Below are 25387 nucleotides of genomic sequence, written 5' to 3' on the forward strand. Positions count from 1 at the left end.
TGAACTCCAAGTACAAACTTTATTTCTGTTACAAGTATGTTAATAATAATAATAGTAGTAGTAGTAGTACTAGTAGTAGTAGTAGTAGTAGTAAAATAAAAAGAGGGGATGGGGGCTCTGATACTTGGTTTTCAGGGCAAGCCATGGAGCTCAGGCCTCAGTCCTGATCCAGGCAGAGCCCAGCATGGCTCTGGCGGCAACAGGGAGGCCCCAGCCTTCTCCATCAGAAGACAGTAAAGACAAAGGAGCCGTGCTCCCCACCAGAAACAGTTACACCAAATGCCAAAGAAGCAGATTTAAACAAAGCCTCTAGTGCACTCACCTCTAGCTCAACTCATCTCCAAAGCCTTGTTCCTAACATATACTGCAACTGGCCTGAACACTTTACCAGAGTGCCTCCATACACACCACAGGCCCAAATTCTACAGTGGGGAGGGACAGTACACAGGAGAGGGTACCTAAAAGTTCCCAAAGTGAGGCCCCAGCAGAGAAGAGAATCACTTCACTGGTGAGTACCAGGTTTCCAGAACCCTCTCTCCTCTTTCCACCAGGACTACACAGCACCAAGAAGCAGTGGCAACAGTATGTCAAAAGATGGAGCCCTGGTGGGCTGAGAGGCCATAATTTGTATTTCTGCGCAGCCAAAAGGCAGCAGCTAAAGATGAAACATTTCTCAACAGCCTCCCTGCTAACCCTCCCCCAAACCCTCAAACTCCCACAGCACAATCTCAAAAGACACAAAATGGCCATAACCTACAAAAAGTTAAAATCTGTAAAATCTCCCCTGCCCACAGAGCCCAAGAGGTGGAGCCTGAACCGCAGCAAGTGCTGCTGTGCAGAAAAGATGGAACAACTGCGCAGGTTCTCTGTGACACCATTACTCCTCCTCCTCTTCCTCCTCTGCATCCCCAGCTCCCTGTTGCTTGGGGGGTTTTGCCTGTTGAACAAGAGAACACAAACAAAGTAGAAAGGAGGAAGTGAAAAAGCAGTCGTCCTCCTTTAGAGCCCTAAAAATAAATGTCAAACTTCGATGGAAACCTCATCCACTGCCTGATGCCCACCTCTTTGGACTCCAAGAACCATACCAGTCCCACCCAATTATGAGTCCTCACTGAGCCATCATTGGCTGGATCCCCAATTACCTTTGCAGTTCTGTTTCGGTAGCTGGTGGCTGTGGAGGTGACCCGCGAGTTCCTGCCACCTTCACTCCTACCACTGAAAGAGAAGGATTGGAAACTAGTTCCTGAGATATTTCTGAACAAAGGTCAGAAACTCAGAACAGAAACTGCTGGAACCAGACAAAAGCAACTTTCCACCAGCAGACAAAACAAATGAACAATGAAAAATCCAAAGAAAGCAAAAGAATGTTTTGGGATCAGGTCGCAATACACGCAAAGTCCATACTGCCACCATGTTCTCCTGAGCTACTCCCAAGCTCCACTCCTGGCTACTGATTCTTACCTTACACTGTACCTCCCTGAAGGCCCACGGGGGAAGGTGGGTACAAGGTTTTCAGGGTAGAGATTTCGCACTGGGTGAATCACTGGAACGTGTCCAGTGGCCATGGCTGCGTTATGGCTGTTTCGATTGCGTGCCCGGCCATCCTGGCTGTCTAAGTTGTTGAGCTTCAATATGCGAGGAGGGCTAGGCTGGCACCCAGTTCTGGGGCCTGATGTGGATGTTGACAGTCGGTTACAAGTTGCTGTCATATTGTTAATGGGTCTGCTGGGGGGAAGAGGGTAGGTGGTCCCTTTAGCCGTTTCCTGCTTGATATCATCCATATAACCAGAAGACAAGTCTCCTGAGAAGAGAAAAAAGCACCACCTTTAGGGAAAAGCCTGCTCTTGCTATTAGTGCTGGATCTGGGGCAGGAATAATAGGATTCTGGGTAAAAGACTGCCTTGCTGTTGAAACCCACATCTCTAGAACAAGGTTGGTTGGGAACACCTTGTCCACACTTACTACCTGAGTCCTCAAATACAGTCTCCTGAGTATTCTACAATGGTGTACCAGCAAATCTCGAAAAACAGTTTCTAATTGGCTTTGTAGTGGTTAGGTTTCAAAAACAGCTTATCTGCCTACTCATGAGGCTTCTAAATAATATTACTAATAAATAGGAGTACCCTTAACATAGTTCAACTAGAAGCAGGGACTCAGGGCAGACATAGTAAGGTCTGAAAATTATCTCCAAATTATCCACTAACTGCACAGATAGGAGACCTGCAGCTGAATAAGCACTGACAAGTAGGTCTCACGGCTGTCCCCAAAGCCATTACCCTATAATACACTCCAGACAGCTTAGTCTAACATGGGACCACAACTAGCCACATAAGAGTCCCCAATGAGATCCTACTGTGCTTGGTAATTCAGAATTCAGGTAACCCCCATGTTAGAGTAGCAGATGAGAAGTGGTAAGCAGGCCTGAGCCAGCAGCAGACCTGTGGCCTTGGCTCAGCCCTGGCTAATACCCTGGTGTCTGACACGCCTCTTGGGCAGCTCTGGTGAGGTCTCTGGAGGCTGGAAATCCTGTCTAGGAATCCCCTCTGTCACATGGTTGTTTGCTGTGGCTGGGCGTTGGTCACACTGGTCCTAACAAGAAAAACCAGAATTAGTTCCTCAGGATTGAGTTATTCCTATGAATAACTATGAAAGAAAGGAATAGCAGGCTGGGTAAACAGACCTAATGGGGGGAGGGAGGAGACAGACATGACTTTGACAACTACTGTCAGGAAGGGCCTGGGACTAAGAGGAAAAACATATGGAATGGCACAATCATTCCCATTAGCACCTAAAGCACTGAAAGAAGCACTCTGATTGTGCCAGGATAAAGGAAGGGCTGGTCTTAAGAACCCAGAAAAGCATGTCAATACTTTGATCACAGAACATTTGCATGGTTGCTTATTTCACAGTCTCCCCTGAGACAACAAGCAGTTACTTGTCTACTGCTTGATCCAAAAGCAGAAGTCTTTCTTACAGAAATGAAATGTGTGATGCTCTAGCAAGAGCTATATGGGATCAACTACAGAAAAGACCCTGAACAAACCCTCAGCATTAGCTCCTAATAACAAACAAGACTAGGCAGAAAATGTATTTTTTTACCAACAGGTTGGAATCCTAGACTGCAAACCTAAAAAAGAGCTTCAGACTGCCTAGTCTTAACTCCTTCATTTATAGATATCCCTAGTGAGGGGACAGAACCTATCTACAAAGGTAAAGCCAGGAATACAAGACTCAGTGCCTCCACAACAGGAAGAACCTACCTGGTCAAAAATAAAACGTTTGTCAGTGACCTCAGGGAAATTCTCATCAAAATCCTTTTGGCAAGGAGGTGTCTGGGTGGTTCAGTCAGTTAAGTGCTAACTCTTGGTTTCGGCTCAGGTCATGATCTCAGGGTTGTGAGATCGAGCCCTATTTGGGGCTCTAAGCTGAGGGTGGAGCCTGCTTAAGATTCTCTTTCTGCTCCTCCTCCCCTCCCCTTCTACATGTGTTCTCCCACCCTCTAAAATGATAAAAATAAAAACAAGTCCTTCTGACAGGTCCTAGATGCCTGCTTAAATGGAGTCCTGGGTCCCCAGCTAATGACATTATGGTTTTAATTGACAGAGGCAGAGAAAGTCTAAAAGCCTGAGGCAGTGTATACCTCAGATAGTTCACAGAACAGGGCACGGCCAGTAGCCAGGTCAGGTATGCATGCAACTTAAAAGCTAAAGAAGCATTCTCAGTTCTGAAAGCCTAGGTTCATTCAGAGTGAAGTAGACAGGTCCTCTGGGGACTTCTACCTGGTGATGGAACAGCACCTCCTCCTCCAGCTGTACCCCACAGAATTCACATGGGATGATGATGCTATCCTCCACAGGGGGTGAATTACTCAGGCCCATCAAAGAGTCTAACTGGTTACTCGTAGCCTGCTGCAAAAACTTTTGGAAGATGACATCAGGATCCTCCACCCCTTTGGGGGAAGTACTGCCCATACTGAGTGAAGGTAAGGCACAGGAAGGATTACAGCTTGTCTGTCTCAAAAAACACAGGTTAAAAAAAAAAGAGGCGTTAAGGAAAACACTACATTCCTAAAACACTGTCTGAAAGTCACAAATGTTAATTCTTAATAATGGGGAGAGAGACTAAAAAGGGTTATGGCAAACACAGATGGAACACTCTTAAACATTTCTGTACCATTCTACATTGTTTTTACTGTGTTCATGTGGTTATTACTATTTTTTCTTTTTTAAAGATTTTATTTTTTAAGTAATCTCACCCAATGTGGGGATAGAACTTATAACCCTGAGATCAAGAGTCACATGCTCTACCAACTAAGCCAGACAGGAGCCCCTGTGATTCTTCTTTTTAAATTGAGAAGATTCAAGATTCTTCCCACAGCCATTAAGTAAAAGAGGCTGTTGTCCCTATTAATAGGTTTTCTTATGCTCTTCCCAAACCAAAAAGTAGATGTATTCAAACACTATATTATTCCACTTATGGGGGGAATATATGTTCCACCCAGAGCACAGGGATTACTTAATAGTTATGGAAATGCCAGATGAGGCCAAACCAAGGGGAAAAAGTGGTTCCCTCCACCACGTAATCCTCAAACACAAAGGCTATTCTCTCTTATCATTTCTAAATAGCTCATGAACTTTCAATCATTCAAAAAGCATAGGACACCTTTCATATACCAGGTATTGAGAGATTCAGTAGCTAGGAAAACACAGAATCTTCTCAAGGAACTCAGCCTAGTGGTGCAGACCAACAGGAGATCAGGAGACCACACCATGGGGTGACAGGCTAAAAGAGAAGTGGGCACAGGACTACTGAGGACACAGGTGGGACCTCTGACCTTGTCTTCATAAGATCCCTCAGGACGGTTTCCTGAAAGTTATGTCAGAACAAAGTCTACAAGTAAGGATGTTGTTGGGTGTTGAGGAAGCAGGGGTGGATAACCACACATCTTGCAGAAGAAAAAGTAAAGTGCAGGGCACCTGGGTGGCTCAGATGGTTAAGCGTCTGCCTTCGGCTCAGGTCATGATCTCAGAGACCTGGGATCGAGTCCCGCATGAGACTCCCTGCTTAGCGGGGAGCCTGCTTCTCCCTCTGCCTGTCTCTTATGAATAAATAAAATCTTAAAAAAAAAAAAAAAAGTGAAGTGCAAAAAAGATCCTTAACCCTTCCAGGGAACTTCAAGGACTTCAGTACACCTCCAATAAATCAAAATGGGGCATGAGATGACACCAGATTAAGATGGGCGGTGGAGATGTACACTAGTCACCATAGTATGGAGAGAGCAACCGGGCCTGCTGGAATGAACGATTACTTTTTTCCAAGAGGGAACAAAGCTGAGTTCTCATACCCTTAGGTCCGTCACACCATGGTAAGAAACACAGTGGCGGGGCGCCTGGGTGGCTCAGTCGGTTAAGCGTCTGCTTTCGGCTCAGGTCATGATCCCAGGATCCTGGGATCGAGCCCCACATCGGGCTCCCTGCTCAGTGGGGAGCCTGCTTCTCCCTCTCTCTCTGCCTGCCACTCCGCCTACTTGTGTTCTCTCTCTGTCAAATAAATAAATAAAATCTTAAAAAAAAAAAAAAAAGAAACACAGTGGCTACCTCCTGCCACAGGTATATAAAAATAGTTAGCTCAAGGGGCACTTGGGTGGCTCAGTTGGTTAAGCAACTGCCTTTGGCTCAGGTCATGGTTCCAGGGTCCTGGGATCAAGCCCCGCATCAGGCTCCCTGCTTGGCGGGAAGCCTGTTTCTCCCTCTCCCACTCCCCCTGCTTGTGTTCCCTCTCTTGCTATCTCTCTCTCTGTCAAATAAATAAAATCTTAAAAGAAAAAAAAGTTGGCTCAAGATCTCATGTGGCCTACAACACCAACTATGGCCTGCACACATTCCTCAAGTAATTAAAACACACCTGATGGTCTATCAGAAGTTCCTCTGGGTAGAGCTCCTCACAAAATTCACAAGGCAACATGGTCCGGTCAGCTGCACCTAGGTATCAGGCCATACAGTCAGACTCAATGAACAGAAACAAACTTTACCCCCCTTGTAAGGTTTTATATAAAAGTCTGACTTCCTTTGACTTTTCTTAGATGTAGCAATTTGTGGGACTGTAAATCCTCCAAGAGGAGCCATCTAAGACAAATCCTAAGGAAAAAACTTCCAGTATGGAAAAAGAGATTTACTTGTCACCATTTCCTGAGCAAGAGTAAAGTAGCAGTTTACCCATTACTCTAAGGAAGAATGTAAATGCGTACTAACCCCAGGCACTAATCTAAAAGCTTCTGTGCGGGCGCCTGGGTGGCTCAGTTGGTTAAGCGACTGCCTTCGACTCAGGTCATGATCCCGGGGTCCTGGGATTGAGTCCCGCATCAGGCTCCCTGCTCTGCGGGGAGCCTGCTTCTCCCTCTCCCACTCCCCCTGCTTGTGTTCCCTCTCTCACTGTGTCTCTGTCAAGTAAATAAAATCTTTAAAAAAAAAAAAATAAGGGGCGCCTGGGTGGCTCAGTTGGTTAAGCGACTGCCTTCGGCTCGGGTCGTGATCCTGGAGTCCCGGGATCGAGTCCCGCATCGGGCTCCCTGCTCAGCGGGGAGTCTGCCTCTCCCTCTGACTCTCCCCCTCTCATGCTCTCTCTCTATCACTATCTCTCTCAATAAATAAATAAAAATCTTAAAAAAAATAAATAAATAAAATAAAAGCTTCTGTGCATTATTTCTATCCCCAGAGAAGACTTATAAAGGAGATCCTACATTACCCTCATTTTACCGATCAAGAAGTTGAGGCTCACTTATGACTGGTAGACAGATATCCTTAAAAACTCTCCAGTACAAAATACCAAGAATGATACACAACAAAAGTAATTTACGAGAGCAAATAAGTAAGATTAGTTTTAAATCCAGGATTCCTCAAACACAACAGCCTCAATAAGACTGCTGAACAACTGGAGGGTGAACAATGAGAAGAGTTAAGAAAACCTGCCTACCTAGGTCTTCACTCTGGGTAGGACAAAAAAGTCTTTACCAAGGAACAGTAATTAGTTTGGCCTTTACGTGGGTTTGAGTCTAGAATCTACATTTGTTTTTACATACATTCACGTTTATAATTTTTAAAAGTCCAAGCCAACCAAAAATTCAATTTAAAACTATCCCAGGGGCACCTGGGTGGTACAGTGCAGTCTGTTGGGCATCTGACTCTTGATTTCAGCTCAAGTCATGCACAATCTCAGGGTCGTGCACGATCTCAGGGTCGTGAAATTGAGCCCCACATCAAGCTCAGCACCCAGCAAGTGTCTGCTTAAGATTCTTTCTTCCGGGGCGCCTGGGTGGCTCAGTCGTTAAGCGTCTGCCTTCGGCTCAGGTCATGATCCCAGGGTCCTGGGATCGAGCCCCGCATCGGGCTCCCTGCTCAGTGGGAAGCCTGCTTCTCCCTCTCCCACTCCCCCTGCTTGTGTTCCCTCTCTCGCTGTGTCTCTCTCTGTCAAATAAATAAATAAAATCTTAAAAAAAAAAAAAAGATTCTTTCTCCCTCTGCCCCTCCTCCACAGCCCCCCCGCTCTCTCTCTTAAATAAATCTTTTAAAAAATAAAAAAATAAATAAAATTATCCCAGTCAGTAGTATCCCTAGGCACCTACAAGAAGCATATATAAAATACTCTGAGGAACACGTTAGGAAGTTTAATGTTAAAACACACACAGAAGGGCGCCTGGGTGGCTCAGTCGTTAAGCGTCTGCCTTCGGCTCAGGTCATGATCACGGGGTCCTGGGATCGAGCCCCGCATCGGGCTCCCTGCTCCGCGGGAAGCCTGCTTCTCCCTCTCCCACTCCCCCTGCTTGTGTTCCCTCTCTCGCTGTGTCTCTCTCTGTCAAATAAATAAATAAAATCTTTAAAAAAAAAAAAAAAAAAGAAAAACACACACAGAGCGGGCATGTGGGTGGCTCAGTAGGTTGGGTATCTGACTCTTGGTTTTGGCTCAGGTCATGACCTCCTGGGTCACGGGATCAAGCCCTGAGTTCAGCTCTCAGCTCAGCACAAAGTCTGCTTGGGAGTCAGTCTCTCACACTACTCCCCCTTTCCGCCCCTCCCCCCACTTGCATGCTCTCTCTCTAAAATAAATAAATCTTTTTAAAAAATTAAAAACAGGGGTGCCTGGGTGGCTCAGTCAGTTAAGCATGTGCCTTCAGCTCAGGTCATGATCTCAGGGTCCTAGAATCGAGTCTTGCATCAGGCTCCTTGCTCAGCAGGGAATCTGCTTCTCTTCCTCTTCCCCTCCGCCCCTCCTCCCCCCTCATGCTCACATGCACCCTCTCTCTCAAATAATACTAAAAAAAGGGACGCCTGGGTGGCTCAGTCGTTAAGCATCTGCCTTCAGCTCAGGTCAGGATCCCAGGGTCCTGGGATCGAGCCCCACATCGGGCTCCCTGCTCAGCGGGAAGCCTGCTTCTCCCTCTCTCACTCCCCCTGCTTGTGTTCCCTCTCTCGCTGTGTCTCTCTCTGTCAAATAAATAAATAAAATCTTTAAAAAAAAATAATAATAATACTAAAAAAAATAAAAAACAAACAACAACAAAAAAAACCCACACATGCAGGAGGCAGCAAGCCACCATGACAGTCAGCAGAAACAAATAGCAAAAGAGACTTTAGGTATATTTTCAGACACTACAGAAAAATAAGTATATCTAAAATGTTTAAAGACGTGTTTAAAAAGGAATTGGAATAGGACTACCCCAGATTTAAAAAAAAAAAAAAAAAAAAAAGCCTTTTGTAAGATCAGGTCATGATCCCAGAGTCCTGGGATCAAGTCCCACATTGGGCTCCTTGCTCAGCAGGGAGCCTGCTCTTCCCTCTGCCTGCCACTCCCCCTGCTTGTGCCCTCTCTCTCTTTCTCTGATAAAATCTTAAAAAAAAAAAACAAAACATTTATTTGAAAGAGAGAGTGCACACAAGCACATGAGCAGGGGCAGAGGGAGAGAATCTTCAAGCAGACTCCCTCCTGAGCATGGAGCCCATACAGGGCTCAATCTCACAACCCATGAGATCATGACCAGAGCCCAAACCAATAGTCGGACACTTAACCAACTGAGCCACCCAGGCGCTCCTATAAAGGATTATTTAAGGGGTGCCTGGGTGGCTCAGTCAGTTAAAGCGTCTGCCTTCGGCTCAGGTCATTATCTCAGAGTCCTGGGATCAAGCCCCACATCTGGTTCCCTGCTCAGCTGGGAGTCGGCTTCTCCCTCTCCCCCTGCCCTCCCCCTACCGGTGTTCTCTCTTTCTCACACTCTCTCTCTCTGAAATAAATAAATCTTAAAAAAAAAAAAAAAAAATTATTTAAAACATGATGAGGCACACACTGAAGAAAAAACAATCAAATACAACTCAAATAAATGAAAACTATATTAATCACTGAAGTGAAAACCTCAATGGACATATTGAACAATAGATTAGAAAGTAGACATTTAAGAAATTACCCAGAATGCACCCCAGAGGACAAAGAAATGGAAAATATAAGAAACAGAGGATAGAGCAAAATCTAACACATGTAGGAGAGCCTGGGTGGCTCAGTAGTTAAGCATTAGACTCTTGATTTTGGCTCAGGTCCGAATCTCAGGATTGAGATCAAGCCCCGCATCAGGCTCGGTGCTCAGTGGGGAGTCTGCTTGAGATTCTCTCTCCCTCTACTCTCCCCCACCCCCCACTTGCACTCGTGCCCACTCGCGCCCACTCGCACTCTCTCAAATAAATAAATAAAATCTTAAAAAAAAAAAAAAAGAAAAAGACTACAAAGAATGGAAGACAAGGGCACCTGGGTGGCTCCGTTGGTTAAGCGTCTGCCTTCGGCTCAGGTCATGATCTCAGGGTCCTAGAATTGAGCCCTGTGCCAGGCTCCCTGCTCAGCAGGGAATCAGCTGCTCTCTCTCTCTCCCTCTGTCCCTCCCTGCCCCTCCCCATTCTCTCTCTCTCTAATAAATAAAATCTTAAAGAAAAAAAAAGGAAGACAAGCAATAATCAAAGAAACAACAGATGACAATTTTCCATATAGATGAAAATACTAAATTTACAAATCAGGAAAGCCAGCAAATCCAAAGAAATTTAAAGCCAGAGACAATCATCAGGAAACTGCAGAACTCAAAGACAAAAAGATCTTAAAATGAGCCAGAAAGAAAAGACAAAGTACCTACAGAGAAATAACAACACTAACAGATGACATCTCTACAGCCAACAACAGAAGCCAAAATATCTTCAAAGAACTAAGACAAAATAATTGGCAATCTTGAACTGTGTGACAGAGAAACTACTACAAGAAAAAATAAGATTTCAGACAAACAAAAATAGAGAATTTACAATCAACCGACACTTTCAACAGAATTTCCAAAGAATATACCTTAGGAAGAAATTTATCCTAGAAGGAAGTTCTGGGAAACAAGGAAGAATGGGTGAGCAAAGAAAATGGTAAACACGTAATAAATAAAATAAATACAATGAGTATATAAAACAAGAAGTATCTATAACATGGTGCTAAAAAGAAAACGAGAGAACACTAACTTACCACATATAGTAGTTTTTAAATTATAAAGAGAAGATCTTAATTCTAAAAGTACTGTACTAATTGGGATAAATGTGATAAGGTTGATTAATTTTATTCTTTGTTAAATTAAATAAAGATGTTGAAATTTCCTGGGCAACCATCACAAGAACAGAGGCAAAGAATATAAATTCCAAACCGGTAGAGAGGAAAAATGGAATGAAACAAGCAAACAAAAGTCAATAAAACAATTTAAGATATGATCAAGAAAGGAGAAAATAAAGGAAACTACACTGAACTCAGTCTTCACCTGTCACTACTATGCTACTGCATTTTACTTTCTTTAGCACCATGAAAATCAAGTCTGAAAGGGTGATAAGGAGACTCACATTAAAAAATGATGCTCAGACTTTGGAAATGCTTTCTTTGGGACTAGTGCATTTTCCTAAGGGAAAGAAGCAGCAACTATTAGGTAAAAAAACAGATCAAAGGTAATAAGGGAGACAATCTGTCAATATTTCATAAAGGGTTACCAAACTTAGAAATGGAGAAGAATTCAAAGCCAAACATTACATTGACAAGCCTTGTTCTGCTCCCCAAAATGCAGGAAGTTTAATAGAACCAGCTTTTAAACAATCTCATCATAGTACATATTCACATCCTTTTCTGTGCAAAAAAATATAAGATTACCTAATTACCTGCTGAAAGTGGTAACCTCTGGGGAGAACCAGGAGACTTATCAGTGGGTGAGGAGGAGACTTATGCTTCCTTTTACACTCTTTCACAATCTTAAATTTTTTTTTCATGATTTTTACCTCTTTTTTCTTTAACAGATTTATTGGGACATAATTTACATGAAACTCACCTATTTAATTCCTACACAATCATTTTTATTACAGATGCAATTTTTTTTTTGAAGATTTTATTTATTTGAGAGTGAGCAAGAGAGCACAAGCAGGGGGAGCAGGAGAGGGAGAGGGAGAAGCAGACCCCCCTGATGAGCAGGAAGCCCAACATGGGGCTCAATCCCAGGACCCTGGGACCATGACCCAAGCCAAAGGCAAACTTAACCAAGTGAGCCACCCAGGGGCCCTGCAAATTGTTTTTAAATATCCTCTACTCAAGGGGATGGAAAGTACAGCTCAGGGAATACAGTTAATAACACTGTAATATATTTATTGTGGTAAGCATCTCATAATGTACATAATTGTTGCATCACTATGTTGTACAAATGAAACTAACTTAATATGTCAACTATACTTCAATTAAAAAAAAAAAAACCCCTCTACAACACAAAAAGCATTTTCTTAAGGAAAAAAATACAGCCTGGGGTGCCTGGGTGGCTCAGTTATTAAGTGTCTGCCTTCGGCTCAGGTCATGATCCCAGGATCCTGGGATCTAGCCCCGCGTCGGGCTCCCTGCTCTGCGGGAAGCCTGCTTCTCCCTCTCCCACTCCCCCTGCTTGTGTTCCCTCTCACTCGGTCTCTCTCTCTCTGTCAAATAAATAAAATCTTTTAAAAAATAAATAAATAAATAAAAAGGAAAAAAAAAGAAAATACAGCCTAAAACAGTGTTTTTTCAACTGATAGGGACATAACCCTCTAAGGAGCCACAGACTCACCCCTTATTTAGCCTTTGAATTTACATGTTAACCAGCCACAGTCTAGAGATCATAGAAACAAAACATTTGGGGCGCCAGCTGGTTAAGCATCCAACTCCTGGTTTCGGCTCAGGTCATGATCTCAGGGTTGTGAGATTGAGCCCCTCATCAGGTCCTGCACTAGGTGGGACCTGCTTAAGATTCTCTCCCTCTCAACCCTCCGACACTGTTGGTGGGAATGCAAGCTGGTGCAGCCACTCTGGAAAACAGTATGGAGAGATTCCTCAGAAAGTTGAAAATAGAGCTACCCTACGACCCAGCAATTGCACTATTGGGTATTTACCCCAAAGATACAAATGTAGTGATCTGAAGGGGCACGTACACCCCAATGTTTATAGCAGCAATGTCCACAATAGCCAAACTATGGAAAGAGCTGAGATGTCAACAGGTGAATGGATAAAGAAGATGTGGTATATATATATACAATAGAATATTATGCAGCCATCAAAAAATGAAATCTTGGGGCGCCTGGGTGGCTCAGTCGGCTCAGGTCATGATCCCAGGGTCCTGGGATCGAGCCCCGCATCGGGCTCCTTGCTCAGCAGGCAGCCTGCTTCTCCCTCTGCCTCTGCCTGCCGCTCCCCCTGCTTGTGCTCTCTCTCTCCCTCTCTCTCTCTCTGTGTCAAATAAAAATAAATAAAATCTTTAAAAAAAAAAAATGAAATCTTGTCATTTGCAACGATGTGGATGGAACTAGAGGGTATTATGCTAAGTGAAATAAGTCAAAGACAATTATCATATGCTCCCACTGATATGTGGAATTTGAGAAACAAAGCGGAGCATTATAGGGGAAGAGAGGAAAAAATGAAACAAGACAAAACATAAGGAAACAAACTGAAGGTTGCAGGAGTGGACGGGGGTGGGAGGGATGGGATGGCTGGGTGATGGACACTGGGGAGGGTATGTGCTACGGTGAGCACTGTGAATTGTGTAAGACTGATGACTCACAGACCTGTACCTCTGAAACAAATAATACATTATATGTTAATAAAAAAAAAAAATTCTCTCCCTCTCCGTCTGCTCCTCCCACACTGTCTTAAAAAAACAAAAATTTTACATATATATTTGCTATTTTTCACATTAATATAACTTATAATTAAGAAAATACATTTTTAAAAGTATTTAAAAATACATTTTTTAAAAAGCAAAATGCTATTACCTATCCAAGTTTCTATTAAACACTACCATTTACCTCTTTTAACCAGGACCAATTCCTATTTTATCTAAATCAATAAAATGTTAAGAATTATCCTACTGTTCTTGGAGTCGTTATGCACATAGTGACATAAAGAAAACTCATAGATGGGGCACCTGGGTGGCTCAGTCAGTTAAGCGTCTGCCTTCAGCTCAGGTCATGAACCCAGGGTCCTGGGAGAAAGTCGCGCATAGGGCTCCCTGCTCATCGGGGAGTCTGCTTCTCCCTCTCTCTCTGTCCTTCCCCACTGCTCGTGCTCGCTCTCATTCTCTCTCAAATAAATAAAATCTTTAAAAAAAAAGAAGAAAGAAAGAAAACTCATAGCTGATAGCTGCTTAAGTTTAGGTCCCCAAAACCTATTACAACTCCAGCATTTTATTTTATTTTTTTTAAGATTTTATTTAGTTATTTATTTGAGAGAGAGAAAGGGAGCATGAGCCCAGGGGAAGGTGGGGGGTGGGGAGAAGCAGGCTCCCCACTGAGCAGGACTGGGGCTTGATCCCGGGACCCTGAGATCATGACCCAAGCTGAAAGCAGACACTTAACCGACTGAGCAACCAGGTGCCCCTCCAGCATTTTAAATATGTATGACATGCATCCCTCAAATATACTGTTCTCCAAACAAGAGACCCAAAGGAGTGGTTCACTGAACACAATCCAACTTTTTATTTTTAAAAACCTAGTTTTTAGGGGCGCCTGGGTGGCTCAGTGGTTAAGCGCCTGCCTTCGGCTTAGGTCATGATCCCGGAGTCCTGGGATCGAGCCCCACATTGGGCTCCCTGCTCAGCAGGAAGCCTACTTCTCCCTCTCCTACTCCCCCTGCTTTGTTCCCTCTCTTGCTGTCTCTCTCTCTCTGTCAAATAAATAAATAAAATCTTTAAAAATAAGAAAAATAAAAACCTAGTTTTAATCCATGAGTCCGATAATACTAAAAAAAAAAAAGAAAAAAATTGTTTTTATTTCTTTTTATTTATTTGGTTTTTAGTAATTTCTACACTCAACATGTGGCTCCAACTCATGACCCTGAGATCAAGAGTCACAGAGACTGAGCCAGCCAGGCTCCCCAGATTTGTTTTTAAATGAGGTAGGGAGGAGAGCCAAGTTCTTTATAGAATAATAACTAATTTAAGGGCGCCTGGGTGGCTCAGTCGGTTAAGCGACTGCCTTCGGCTCAGGTCATGATCCTGGAGTCCCGGGATCGAGTCCCGCATCGGGCTCCCTGCTCGGCGGGGAGTCTGCTTCTCCCTCTGACCCTCCTCCCTCTCATGCTCGCTCTCAAATAAATAAAATCTTTAAAAAAAAAAAAAAAAATAGAATAATAACTAATTTAGAACAAAGGATAAAAACAGAAAAATCACCATTGTACAATCACCAGTTATACCTGATTCAAGCAAGAAACATTAGTGAATACAAAAAACTGCTAAATAAAAGGTTGTGTAAATATCTCATTCTTCCACAATCTCAAAATAACAACCTGAATCTAGGTATTATAAAGGGAAAAGCTACCCATATAATGGAGGTATCTGATAGATCTCATTTTAATGAATAATAGGATAAACTGACTTCTTGAGAAGGACACAACATCACCAATGTAGGAATTCTGCCACAACTGTGTAACTTGAATCTAAACATGAGAAAACAATCAGACAAATCTAAATTGAGAAAGAAATATTCTGAAAAACAACTGTCCTGGACTCTTCAAAAGTACCAATGTACTAAAAGGAAAAAAAAGGGGGGGGGGTGGTGAAAGGGCCTAAACTAAATTAACCTAAAAAGAACTAAACACAATGTGTAATCCTGGATCTTAAAAACAAAATAAGTAAGGATATTTATTGTATAAATAAGAATATTATATATAAGTAGGGAACTTTTGTTAAATTTCCTTAGAGTGATATGTTTATATACAATACCTTTGTTCTTAAGATACATGCTAAAGTATTTAGGGATAAAATGTTACGTCTGCAACTTACTCTCAAATGGTTCAGGGGTAGAAATAAAAATATTTAAAATAAATAGAAAATACTAAAACTGGTAAATATAAACAAGGGGTATATAGACATTCACTGTACTATTCTGACAGTTTTAAAGAATAAAAAGTTGGGAAAAGCAAAACAAAAACGGTAAATCTTATCTCATGAAAAACTCTCAATTTTATATAAATTACATAGTGTAAGAATTAAAAAACCTGTAGAGACAGAGGCTAGTACAGAATAAACAAACCTACCCTTCATGTCATTCAGAGCATTGGAACCTTCAAGGGACTGGTCTGCACCACATACAGCCCTCCAGAAGTCCTGCTCTGCCACACTGCGGGCCTGCCCTTCATTTTGCAGACTTAGGGCCAACATGAAGTCCAAGTTTGCACTATCTTCACCACCCTCTTTTGGGGGTTGTCGGGTTCTATTCCTTTCCTGCCTTTCTTGTTCTTCCACTGGAAGAAAAAATAAATAAAAAATCAGTACTCAAGATACATTAGAGGGGTGCCTGGGTAGTACAGTCAGTTAAGCGTCTGACTCTTGATTTTGGCTCAGTTTCTGAACTTAGGGTCATGAGATCGAGCCCCGTGTTGAGCTCCGCACTCAGGGCGGAGTCTGCTTGAGATTCCCTCTCTCCTTCTGCCCGTCCCACTTGTGCGCACCCACGCTCTCTCTAAAATAAATAAATACATCTTGGGCGCCTGGGTGGCTCAGTTGGTTGGGCGACTGCTTTCGGCTCAGGTCATGATCCTGGAGTCCCGGGATCGAGTCCCATATCGGGCTCCTTGCTCAGCAGGGGGTCTGCTTCTCCCTCTGACCCTCCCCCCTCTCATGTGCTCTTTCTCTCTCTCAAATAAATAAATAAAATCTTTAAAAAAAAATAAATAAAATAAAATAAAATAAATAAATACATCTTAAAAAAAAAAATTAGAGATGTTGCTACCTCAAGTCCCCCCATGCTTAGCAAATATTCAAGGTTTACAGGCATTAGTGCAGGAACAAAGCCTAGCCTTCCTGTTCTCACAGGACTCCAAACATTAAGTCTGCTGTGATAAAAGGTTCCATTATTGTTCTAATTGTTTTATTAATACCCAAAATTATTGAGCTGTAACTATGAGACAAGCACTGTGCTAAACATTTTTCATGTATTTCTGCACTATAGCAGAATAGTTTGAAGCATGGAGTCAGACTGCCTGAATTCAAGTCCCAGCTCTACCACTTACCTAAGAATGACTGAGAACTAAATCATTTAGTAATATTAAGCACTTTACAAATGCCTGAAGCACATACTGTATACTCAGTAAATATTAGCTATTAACAGAACTGTCACTGTCATCGTCATCAACACTAGCTATAATCCAATAGTAATCCAACAGCAAAAGGTTCTGTTATTTCCAATCTATAGGAAAGTTAGGTAGTCTTCCTAATGTTACCTAACTACAATCAGGTTTCTATTATTAAGATCTATTTGCCCCCAAATTCCTGTTCCCATTTGCCCTGAGATTTTTATACCATTCCAGTTTTCTAATCCAAACACAACTCACATAGATTATTCTGAATTGGAAACTGGGCTGTCATGTTCCTTTGGTTGGTAGTTCTATTATGGAAAAGATCTGATTCAAAGGCTCTCAGGGGTCTTCGGGGTAGCCTCACAGGTGGGTCCAGAGCCTCAATTTGCCTGAGGAGCTGGGATGCAATCCAGATGCCATCTTGACCCCAGGACTCATCATATGCATTAGGAGGCATGGCAACCTCATCTCTCTTTTCCTCCCCATCTCTTCCACAAACTTCAGGATGAGTCTTCAGATCTTTCACCAGGACATTGCGCCCACAATTGCCACATAACTCCGTCCGGGCACCACAGTAATCTTCATGGTCCTTCAGTTTGAGAACAGAAAGTTCCAAATCACAGTGCTGGCAAAGGGCAAGCCGTAGAGGACACTCAGTCTCCTGCAACACAGAGTAATAAGGCAGTTAATAGGCCAATCTAAGAGAGGCTATGTTTTAATACAGGAAAGGAAAGCCAAACATACTTATTTACTTCAATATTCTTTTCCAAACCTAGCTTTGCCTGCCATGCTTTTCTATGCATTCAGGAGTCACAGCTTCCCTCTTTGTCCCTGTCACGAGATTCTACAAAGGGAAAGAAACTCTTAGAAGGAATCTACTCACTCAGCTACCCTATCATCATTTTGTGCACCCATTACAAAGTAACCCAAAACCAGCCAGAAAAGCCCAGGAGCAAATAGCAAAAGTAGAGCAATTCAGATGTTTGCCAAAGCTCCACCAGCCCAATTTCCCCTTACTACTCCAATCTATCTTAAGTACCTGGTAATGAGGAAAAGAGGCTGTCCTTTAGAAAGACACTGATTTTTCTAATCTGCACATTTGTATACAGCACTGGTTTTAAATTGACCAAGTAAACCAGGAATTACCAACAAAGATGACCCCAAGAGTATAAACACTCAGCAGATGAAGGACAAAACTTTTATAAAGCATATTTTGAAATTGTAACTAAAACATCAAAAAATTAAAAAGATATAAAGGCATATGTTACTCTGATATACACATTCCAAACTTCGGAACTGAAACTCAGAACTTCAATGTAACATCACTTCAAAAGTTTAGACACTTTACAACCACTGTGCCAAAGAACAAAAATTTCTTTTCATACAAATTAAACCCAAGTTCTATTCTAAATGTTACTTTAAACATTTTTAGCATTATTTGTGTATGCATGAAATATCTCTTGTAGAAAGCACAAGAAAATGATTAAAGAGAACCTAGGAACAGGAATGGAAGAGACAGAGACAATTTTTACATATATGCTTTTGTGATTTTAAAATTATATACCATGTAGCTATAATACTGATTCAGGAAGATTTTATTAGAAAAATTCCACTGATTGAAACTTACAACAGCCAAAAAAAAAGTACTCAACAGCCAAGAGCAAAATATTTCTGGCACATACCAGGTAACATAGTTAAGTACTATGTTAACCACCCTAAAAAGTGCTAATAACTCACCAGAGCACCAAATAAAGTAAAAACTTTTTTTTTTAAGAAAATTGAAAAAAAACCTCTTTAGTTAATCTCTGGTCTACCACTATCTTGGTCTAACTTGCAGGAATGTAAGGAAATACTTTGTACTTGTACGTTTATAATGATTGATATATTACCATGTTACCCCTAGAAATAGCTGGAGGGGAGAGAATGAAGACAGGACAGCTGACTGGAGGTTGTTTTATGCAGCAGGTAACTATTTTTCTACAATGACTATGAATTACCTTTTAAAATTATAAATTGTCATTTTAGGTACATAGAATAAAAGTGTACAAATATTAAGGGCATACCTTGGTAAATTTTTACATATGTAATCACACTACATGACCAACTAAACAGGGGATTTTTTTTAACTTGTGAATTAATATGCTTGTTCACAAAAACAATGTTTATTCAACTATGGCCAGTTTTATTTCAACTATGGACCAAATGATACCAAGTGCACTCTGAGGAATTCCTTCGGGTGTAAATACCATGTTACCCAAGTGATCAAGAAGTCAAAAGGAAATTACAAGATGTTAGGCAGGCTCTGTACTAAAGAGCAAGCCCGAGCCTGGTTTGGCATTCACTGAGGCTGCCAGCTAAACCCCAGCAGAAATGATAGACTCAGTTCCAGAGAGAAAGGCTCTGAGACCTGAACATGGGGCACAACAGCCATGCAGCTGAATCTGGCAGCAAAAAGTCAAAGCCTTAAATAACACTACACTCTGAGAGACAGTGTTTGTGGAGCTGGTAGAGAACCAAGACTCAACCAGACTGGTTTTCTGCTCCGCATGTAACTGAGTCATCTCAGTAATATTAGCTCCATGGTAACTCATGCTCTTCATGGTACAGGGAAACTAACCTCATGCTTCTTTAACTGCCTCTTCTCCAACTTCTTATTACATTTGCAGGTCACCTATGGCAAGAAGTGACAATAAATTGGCTTTGTGATAACATAATCACTTGCTATTGCAAAATAGCAAGTATAATACAGTTATGAACATTTGAGTACTTGGTGGTTTACCTGACAATGTTCTGTAGCCATGTGACCCTCCATGTCAGATTTGGGAAATGGTTCCTTGCAGATAGGACACATACCAATGTTCCTTTGACAGTGGATCTCATGGATGGTAAAATTAAACACAGGAATTTCTTTTTTGCTAGAAACAAAGGGAAAGGCAAGCATTACTGACTAATCTATGCACAGTGATATTACATGAAAATCTGGCTTTTCTGATCTTTAGTCTCTATTACTTCTCCTTAGTAAATCTAGTCTGCAAACTCTTATGATTACTACCCCTGCTTTTCAAGGATTAACTCCCAAAGGTTTTGAGTCGTCTGTGCAACAATGAGTTATCAGTGCTATGTACTACCTCTACAAACTCAGCCTCACTTCTAGATGTCAGCGCTAATCACAACCAGCAACATGAAGTCAGATGCCAAGAAATGAACTAGGCTTTTCTAAAACCATCCATGACCCAAAACACAATGATACACTCCAGGATTGTTTAAAAACAAAACAAAACAAAACAAAACAAAACAGCCTACCAATTATTTTCACTCCGGGTCTCAGGTAGGTTTAACCTTATTAGATTTTATTCCACTAAAAGTCAAACCAAAAAGAGCAGATGCCAGCATTGGGATACTCAGTGGGGAACAGAAAACTGTCTCCCTTACGTCCCACATGCCTTTCAAAGCAGGTTAGATACTAGTCAGGAACGTTGGTATAAACTTCACTGCAGAACTGTATAAAAATGAAGTCCTGAGTCCCTTCCCCCAATCCTGTCTCCTCACTCACTTTTTGCCATTCTCTTTAAGGGATCCAATTCAAGATCATCTCTAAGTTACAGAAAAGGGAAGAAAATGACAATCTTAAATGAAAGAGTAAGATCATTTAAATTTAACAAGAGTGTTTCATGTACACTTAAACTAGAGGCACATTTGAAGTCTTTACTTTCAGTCATTTGGATATGACCAATAGAAAACTCCCATTTTAGTCTAGCTAAAGATTGCATTTAAAGACTGTCTAGGGATACCTGGCTGGCTCAGTTGGTAAAGCATGCGATGCCTGATTTCAACATATTGAGTTCAAGCCCCACATCGGGTGTGGAGCCTACTTAACTGAAAGGGGAAGGGAAGGAAAGGAAAGGAAAGGAAGAAAAAAGAAAAGAAAGAAAGAAAGAAAAAAAATAAGGAATGTGTCTAGGGGTGCCTGGCTGGCTCAGTCAGTAGAGCTTGTGACTTGGTCCTGGGGTTTTTGAGTTCAAGCCCCATGCTGGGTGTAGAGATTACTTAAAAAAAAAAAAAAAAAAAAGAATGGATAAAGAAGATGTGGTATATATATACAGTGGAATCCTATTCAGCCATCGAAAAATGAAATCTTGCCATTTCCAATGATATGGATAGAACTAGAGGATATTATGCTAAGCGAAATAAGTCAATCAGGAAAGGCAATTATCATATGATCTAACTCCTACGTGGAATTTAAGAAACAAAACAGAGCATCATAGGGGAAGAAAGGGCAAATAAAACAAGACAAAATCAGAGAGGGAGACAAACCATAAGAGACTCTTAATCATAGGAAACAAACTGAGGGTTGCTGGAGGGGAGGGGGATGGGGAGCTGGAGTGGACATTAAGGAGGGCACGTGTTGTAATGAGCACTGGGTATTATATAAGACTGATGAATCACTAACCTCTACCTCTGAAACTAATAATACGCTACATGTTAATTATTTGAATCTAGATTAAAAATAAAGGAGTCTATAAGTATGTCACCTAGAATAAAATTTCTGAAAAATAAAATACTGAACAGAATAAATACAGATAATTACACAAATCTTTAAACATCCTATTTAGCCTACAAAGCTAAGTACTACGGAATTCTCTTCCTTGGGGCGCCTGGGTGGCTCAGTCAGTTAAGCATCTGCCTTTGGCTCAGGTCATGATCTCATAGTCCTGGGATTAAGCCCCCCCATGGGGCTCCCTGCTTCTCCCTCTCCCTCTGGCACTCCCCCTGCTTGTGCTCTCTCTCCTTCTCTCTCTCGCTCTCTCAAATAAATAAAATCTTAAAAAAAAATGAAAAGGAACTCTCCAATAACCACACTAAATTGTAGATAGCTTATTTCTCTTTTATAGTTTTAATCTTCATATATAGTGTAAGAAACATTACAGGGGCGCCTGGGTGGCTCAGTCGTTAAGCATCTGCCTTTGGCTCAGGTCGTGATCCCAGGGTCCTGGGATCGAGCCCCGCATCGGGCTCCCTGCTCTGCAGGAAGCCTGCTTCTCCCTCTCCCACTCCCCCTGCTTGTGTCCCCTCTCTCGCTGTGTCTCTCTCTGTCAAATACATAAATAAAATCTTAAAAAAAAAAAAAGAAAACATTTCAAAGCAGGATGACTGATGTGCCTCCAGCTAAGTCACACTCCCAGTCTGAAAGACCAAGACACCAAAGAAATGCAAATTCATTTCCACCCAATGGTGAAACTATCAAGGAAGCTCTTATAGCAAAACTGGAAGGTGACACAGAACAACAATCAACTATGAGATGGGAAGAAATCTCAACTGGATAAAGAGGGAAACTATCGGTATTGAAAGATTTAACTTCTCCAAAATTCCAAGCTTTCTGAGGAAACCAGCTAAAATTAGTTTTAATTCTGTTTTATTTTTTTAATGAAGGATATTAAAATATACAGGGGCTATAAATCAAAGTTATGATCTAAACCTATTAAATTAACAAAAGTCAAAATTAGTAAATTCCTCTATTAAAGATGTTGTGAAACTAGTATTCTAATACGTTACCAGTGGTATTGTACATTGCTTAAAAATAGGCTGAAAATGTGTTTCTAGGACCATAATACAGTCTTTAACCAGGTAATCTCACTCTTGGAATTATAAAAATTTTCATTAGTGTCATAAAACAGTAAAAAAGAAAATCATTAAAAATGTTTAAAGAAGTGAGTGGCGGGCGCCTGGGTGGCTCAGTTGGTTAAGTGGCTGCCTTCGGCTCAGGTCATGATCCTGGAGTGTCTGGATCTAGTCCTGCATCGGGCTCCCTGCTCGGCAGGGAGTCTGCTTCTCCCTCTGACCCTAACCCCTCTCATGTGCTCTCTCTCATTCTCTCTCTCTCAAATAAATAAAATCTTAAAAAAAAAAAAAGGAGTGGCTACAGTAAATGTATACCAACAAAATGAAAGTAGAGCTGTATCATGATCGTGAATCATATATGCACAAATGCCACAAAAAATTAAACCTATAATAATTACTGCTTAGGGAGCAGAGATTCATAATTTTTACAATAATTTTCTTTTAACGGCAAAAATCAAGAAAATATATCTATAGTTTTTATTTTACAGGGCTAGTCAGGATAACCTATTGACATAGAACATTCTATACACCCAAGGCCACTAAAATTTTAGAATTAGACCAAAAAAATATTAAGGACCACATAATCATAACATAAAGCAGTAAGAATCAAAAGCAGCTGTTAGGTAAGACCAGAGTATTTACTATAATACATTTTCACCTCTTGGGAAACTCTGAAAGAAACCTTGAAAGAAAAAGATATTTGCAACAATTACACACATGAAACAGTTGTCTACTGGTTTTCTTTTTAAATTTAGCTGCCAAGATAGTCCCACCAAACATTCCAACCAGACAAAATACCAATATACCTGCTTCCTATCATACAGATGAAATCAAGATGTTTTAAATGAGATAAATGAAAACACAACTCCATATCTAGATAAAACTGCCAAAAGCCCCAAGGAGGGACTAGCAAGTTAAAGATGAAATCTCGTTTTAGATAGAAATGACTGAAAGGCAAGCCAAGGCTTCCAGAAAAATTCCCAGTAGCCTTCTAAATGCTATACGCAACAAGCCAGAAATCAATTCATTAATACATGCAAAAATAAAAGTCAAAGTTTTTTGGTTTTTTGTTTTTTTTTTAATTGTTTTTAGTAATCTCTACAACGAACATGGGGCTTGAACTCATGACCCTCAGATCAAGAGTCGTGTGCTCTTCTGACTGAGCCAGCCAGGCACCCCTGTAAGTCAAAACCTTCTAACATTGAAGGTCCTATTCCCCAGAACCACACTCTCCCCACATAGAAGAGAGATGACATGCAAGAACATCTTCAATAACAACAAACTACTCCTTTTACTGGCCCAGTGGATCTAATGGCAACTCATGTTTTTTTAATTTAAAAAAAGATTTTTTAAGTATGCTCCATGCCCAAAATGGGGCTTGAACTCATGACCCTGAGATCAACAGTTGGACACTCTGACGGAGCCAGCCAGATGCCCCAAATTTCTTATGTTTTATTTTATTATTTTTTTTAAATAGGCTTCATGCCCAACAGGGGGCTTTAACTCACGACCCTTAGGTTAGGAGTTGCACGCTCTACCAATTGAGCTAGCCTGGCACCCCGGCAGCTCACGTTTAAAGTTACCTTAACTTTTCTTGGGGAACAACAGAAATATGGCTCTAAAAACAAAAATTTTAAACCTGGAATTTAAACAGGGCTACTGAGATGGGAGGTCTGTGCCAGCTTAGTCACCTTTCCATGCTAATCTTTTTTTTTTAAATAAATTGCTTTGGCTCTGAATAACCCTATTTTCATTAGCTTTCCATTAACTTACCCTTTTTTTTTTTTTAACTCCCTTAGCATAGTTATTTATACATTGTCCTGGCCTTGAGATTCCTTCAAATTGGCGAACTGATAAGAGTATCTTAATTGACATTGCCAATGTCTGTTTTTTTACACAATCACAGTGTTTTCTTGTGATTATTTGCATTGCTGATTATTTTGTATCAGTAATAGCACATACAAAACACAAACAAAGCTAAAATATTTTTAAATTGGCAGAAAGTGATAGTGGTATAGTAGAAAAAAATACCCTATAAGGCAAGACACTCCTCAGAAACGGGCACCTGGGTGGCTCAGTCGGTTGAGCGACTGCCTTCGGCTCAGGTCATGATCCTGGAGTCCTGGGATCGAGTCCCGTATCAGGCTCCCTGCTCAGTGGGGAGCCTGCTTCTCCCTCTGACCCTCCCCTGTCTCATGCTCTCCCTCTCTCTCTAATAAATAAAAACTTTAAAAAAAAAAAGACACTCTCAGAAATGAAATCTTAATTCTGTCAGGGAAAGAATATTGCAACCAGCAGTTGCTCTGATTAAATCCTAATTCTGCTGAAAGCCTGAGTGAAAAGAAAAAGGCAATAAAAAAATAAAAATTGTTATCTGGCTCAAATCTTCCACCAATCTGAGTTAAAGTATCTTCCTTCTTCAACATCTCTTCCCTTCTACCACAATTTGGTAAGTTAAACATAGCACATTCAGTTCTGCTTTGCTTTTTTCTTTAGCTCTCCATTAAGAGCACTTGTATATCACTAAAATACCAAACTCTCAGGAAATTATTAGCTGCATCCTAAGTTTCATTTCAGCAAGAAAGAGTTGCTCTTTCTTGTCACTCATGTGAGTTAAACACACCAAAATAGAAAGCTTAACATCCAAGACGACACCAAGTCTTCACAAACAGTTCTGGAATCATGAAGTGATAATGATTAAGCTGGACTGCCGAAAGACTTTAACTAGACCTTTTTTTTAATTTATTTACTTTTAAAGCAGTGGAACATTCCTTCAGCAAAATCCTTTATAAAAACAGTTGAGTGGATCTGGTTGAACTACTCTGTCACTGCTAGATGTAGAGCCAACCTCACTAAACTTGCTCCCCAATCACCCCCAAGACAGCCACTGTAGCCACACAGGGAAATCTTTGTAAACATTTTCAAAAGCATGCATCTAATCCAAACATTGTATTATAGTTTTTGTATCTTTTTTTAAATAAGTATGACGAGGAGGGGCGCCTGGGTGGCTCAGTTATTAAGCGTCTGCCTTTGGCTCAGGTCATGATCCCAGGGTCCTGGGATTGAGCCCCGCATCGGGTTCCCTGCTCTGTGGGAAGCCTGCTTCTCCCTCCCCCACTCCCCCTGCTTGTGTTCCCTC

The 25387-nt window shown here is 41.4% G+C and overlaps 1 protein-coding gene across 3 annotated transcripts; it reads right to left on the bottom strand.

Moving 5' to 3' along the window:
* Positions 1–19585, bottom strand: TRAFD1 (TRAF-type zinc finger domain containing 1). 3 transcript variants are annotated; one of them, XM_081802180.1, is made up of 10 exons: positions 19409–19585; positions 19247–19300; positions 16885–17290; positions 15589–15795; positions 5905–5981; positions 3780–4010; positions 2469–2589; positions 1462–1801; positions 1143–1215; positions 1–937 (listed from the first exon to the last, which is right to left on the bottom strand). In XM_081802180.1, exons 1-10 carry the CDS (start codon positions 19568–19570, stop codon positions 878–880), a joined length of 1731 nt encoding a protein of 576 aa, XP_081658306.1. In that variant the 5' UTR covers positions 19571–19585; the 3' UTR covers positions 1–877. The 3 variants fall into 3 exon arrangements, with proteins under 3 accessions (XP_081658306.1, XP_081658307.1, XP_081658308.1); XM_081802181.1 differs by lacking the exon at positions 15589–15795; XM_081802182.1 differs by lacking the exon at positions 1462–1801.
* Between the last annotated feature and the right edge of the window lie 5802 nt (positions 19586–25387).

This window comes from Leptonychotes weddellii, chromosome 13, assembly GCF_054177405.1.
Source record: "Leptonychotes weddellii isolate Sample4059 chromosome 13, ASM5417740v2, whole genome shotgun sequence".
NCBI lineage: Eukaryota > Metazoa > Chordata > Mammalia > Carnivora > Phocidae > Leptonychotes > Leptonychotes weddellii.

What these genes read in the sequence shown, in the direction of transcription:
- TRAFD1 (XM_081802180.1), bottom strand. Translation starts at nt 19,570, where the DNA reads ATGCTTGCCTTTCCCTTTGTTTCTAGCAAAAAAGAAATTCCTGTGTTT. An exon ending in TCAGGGAGGTACAGTGTAAG is followed by an intron (nt 1,216 to 1,461) that starts GTAAGAATCAGT and finishes CTTCTCTTTCAG; the next exon opens with TGGTAGGAGTGAAGGTGGCA. An exon ending in ACCGAAACAGAACTGCAAAG is followed by an intron (nt 938 to 1,142) that starts GTAATTGGGGAT and finishes CTTGTTCAACAG; the next exon opens with GCAAAACCCCCCAAGCAACA.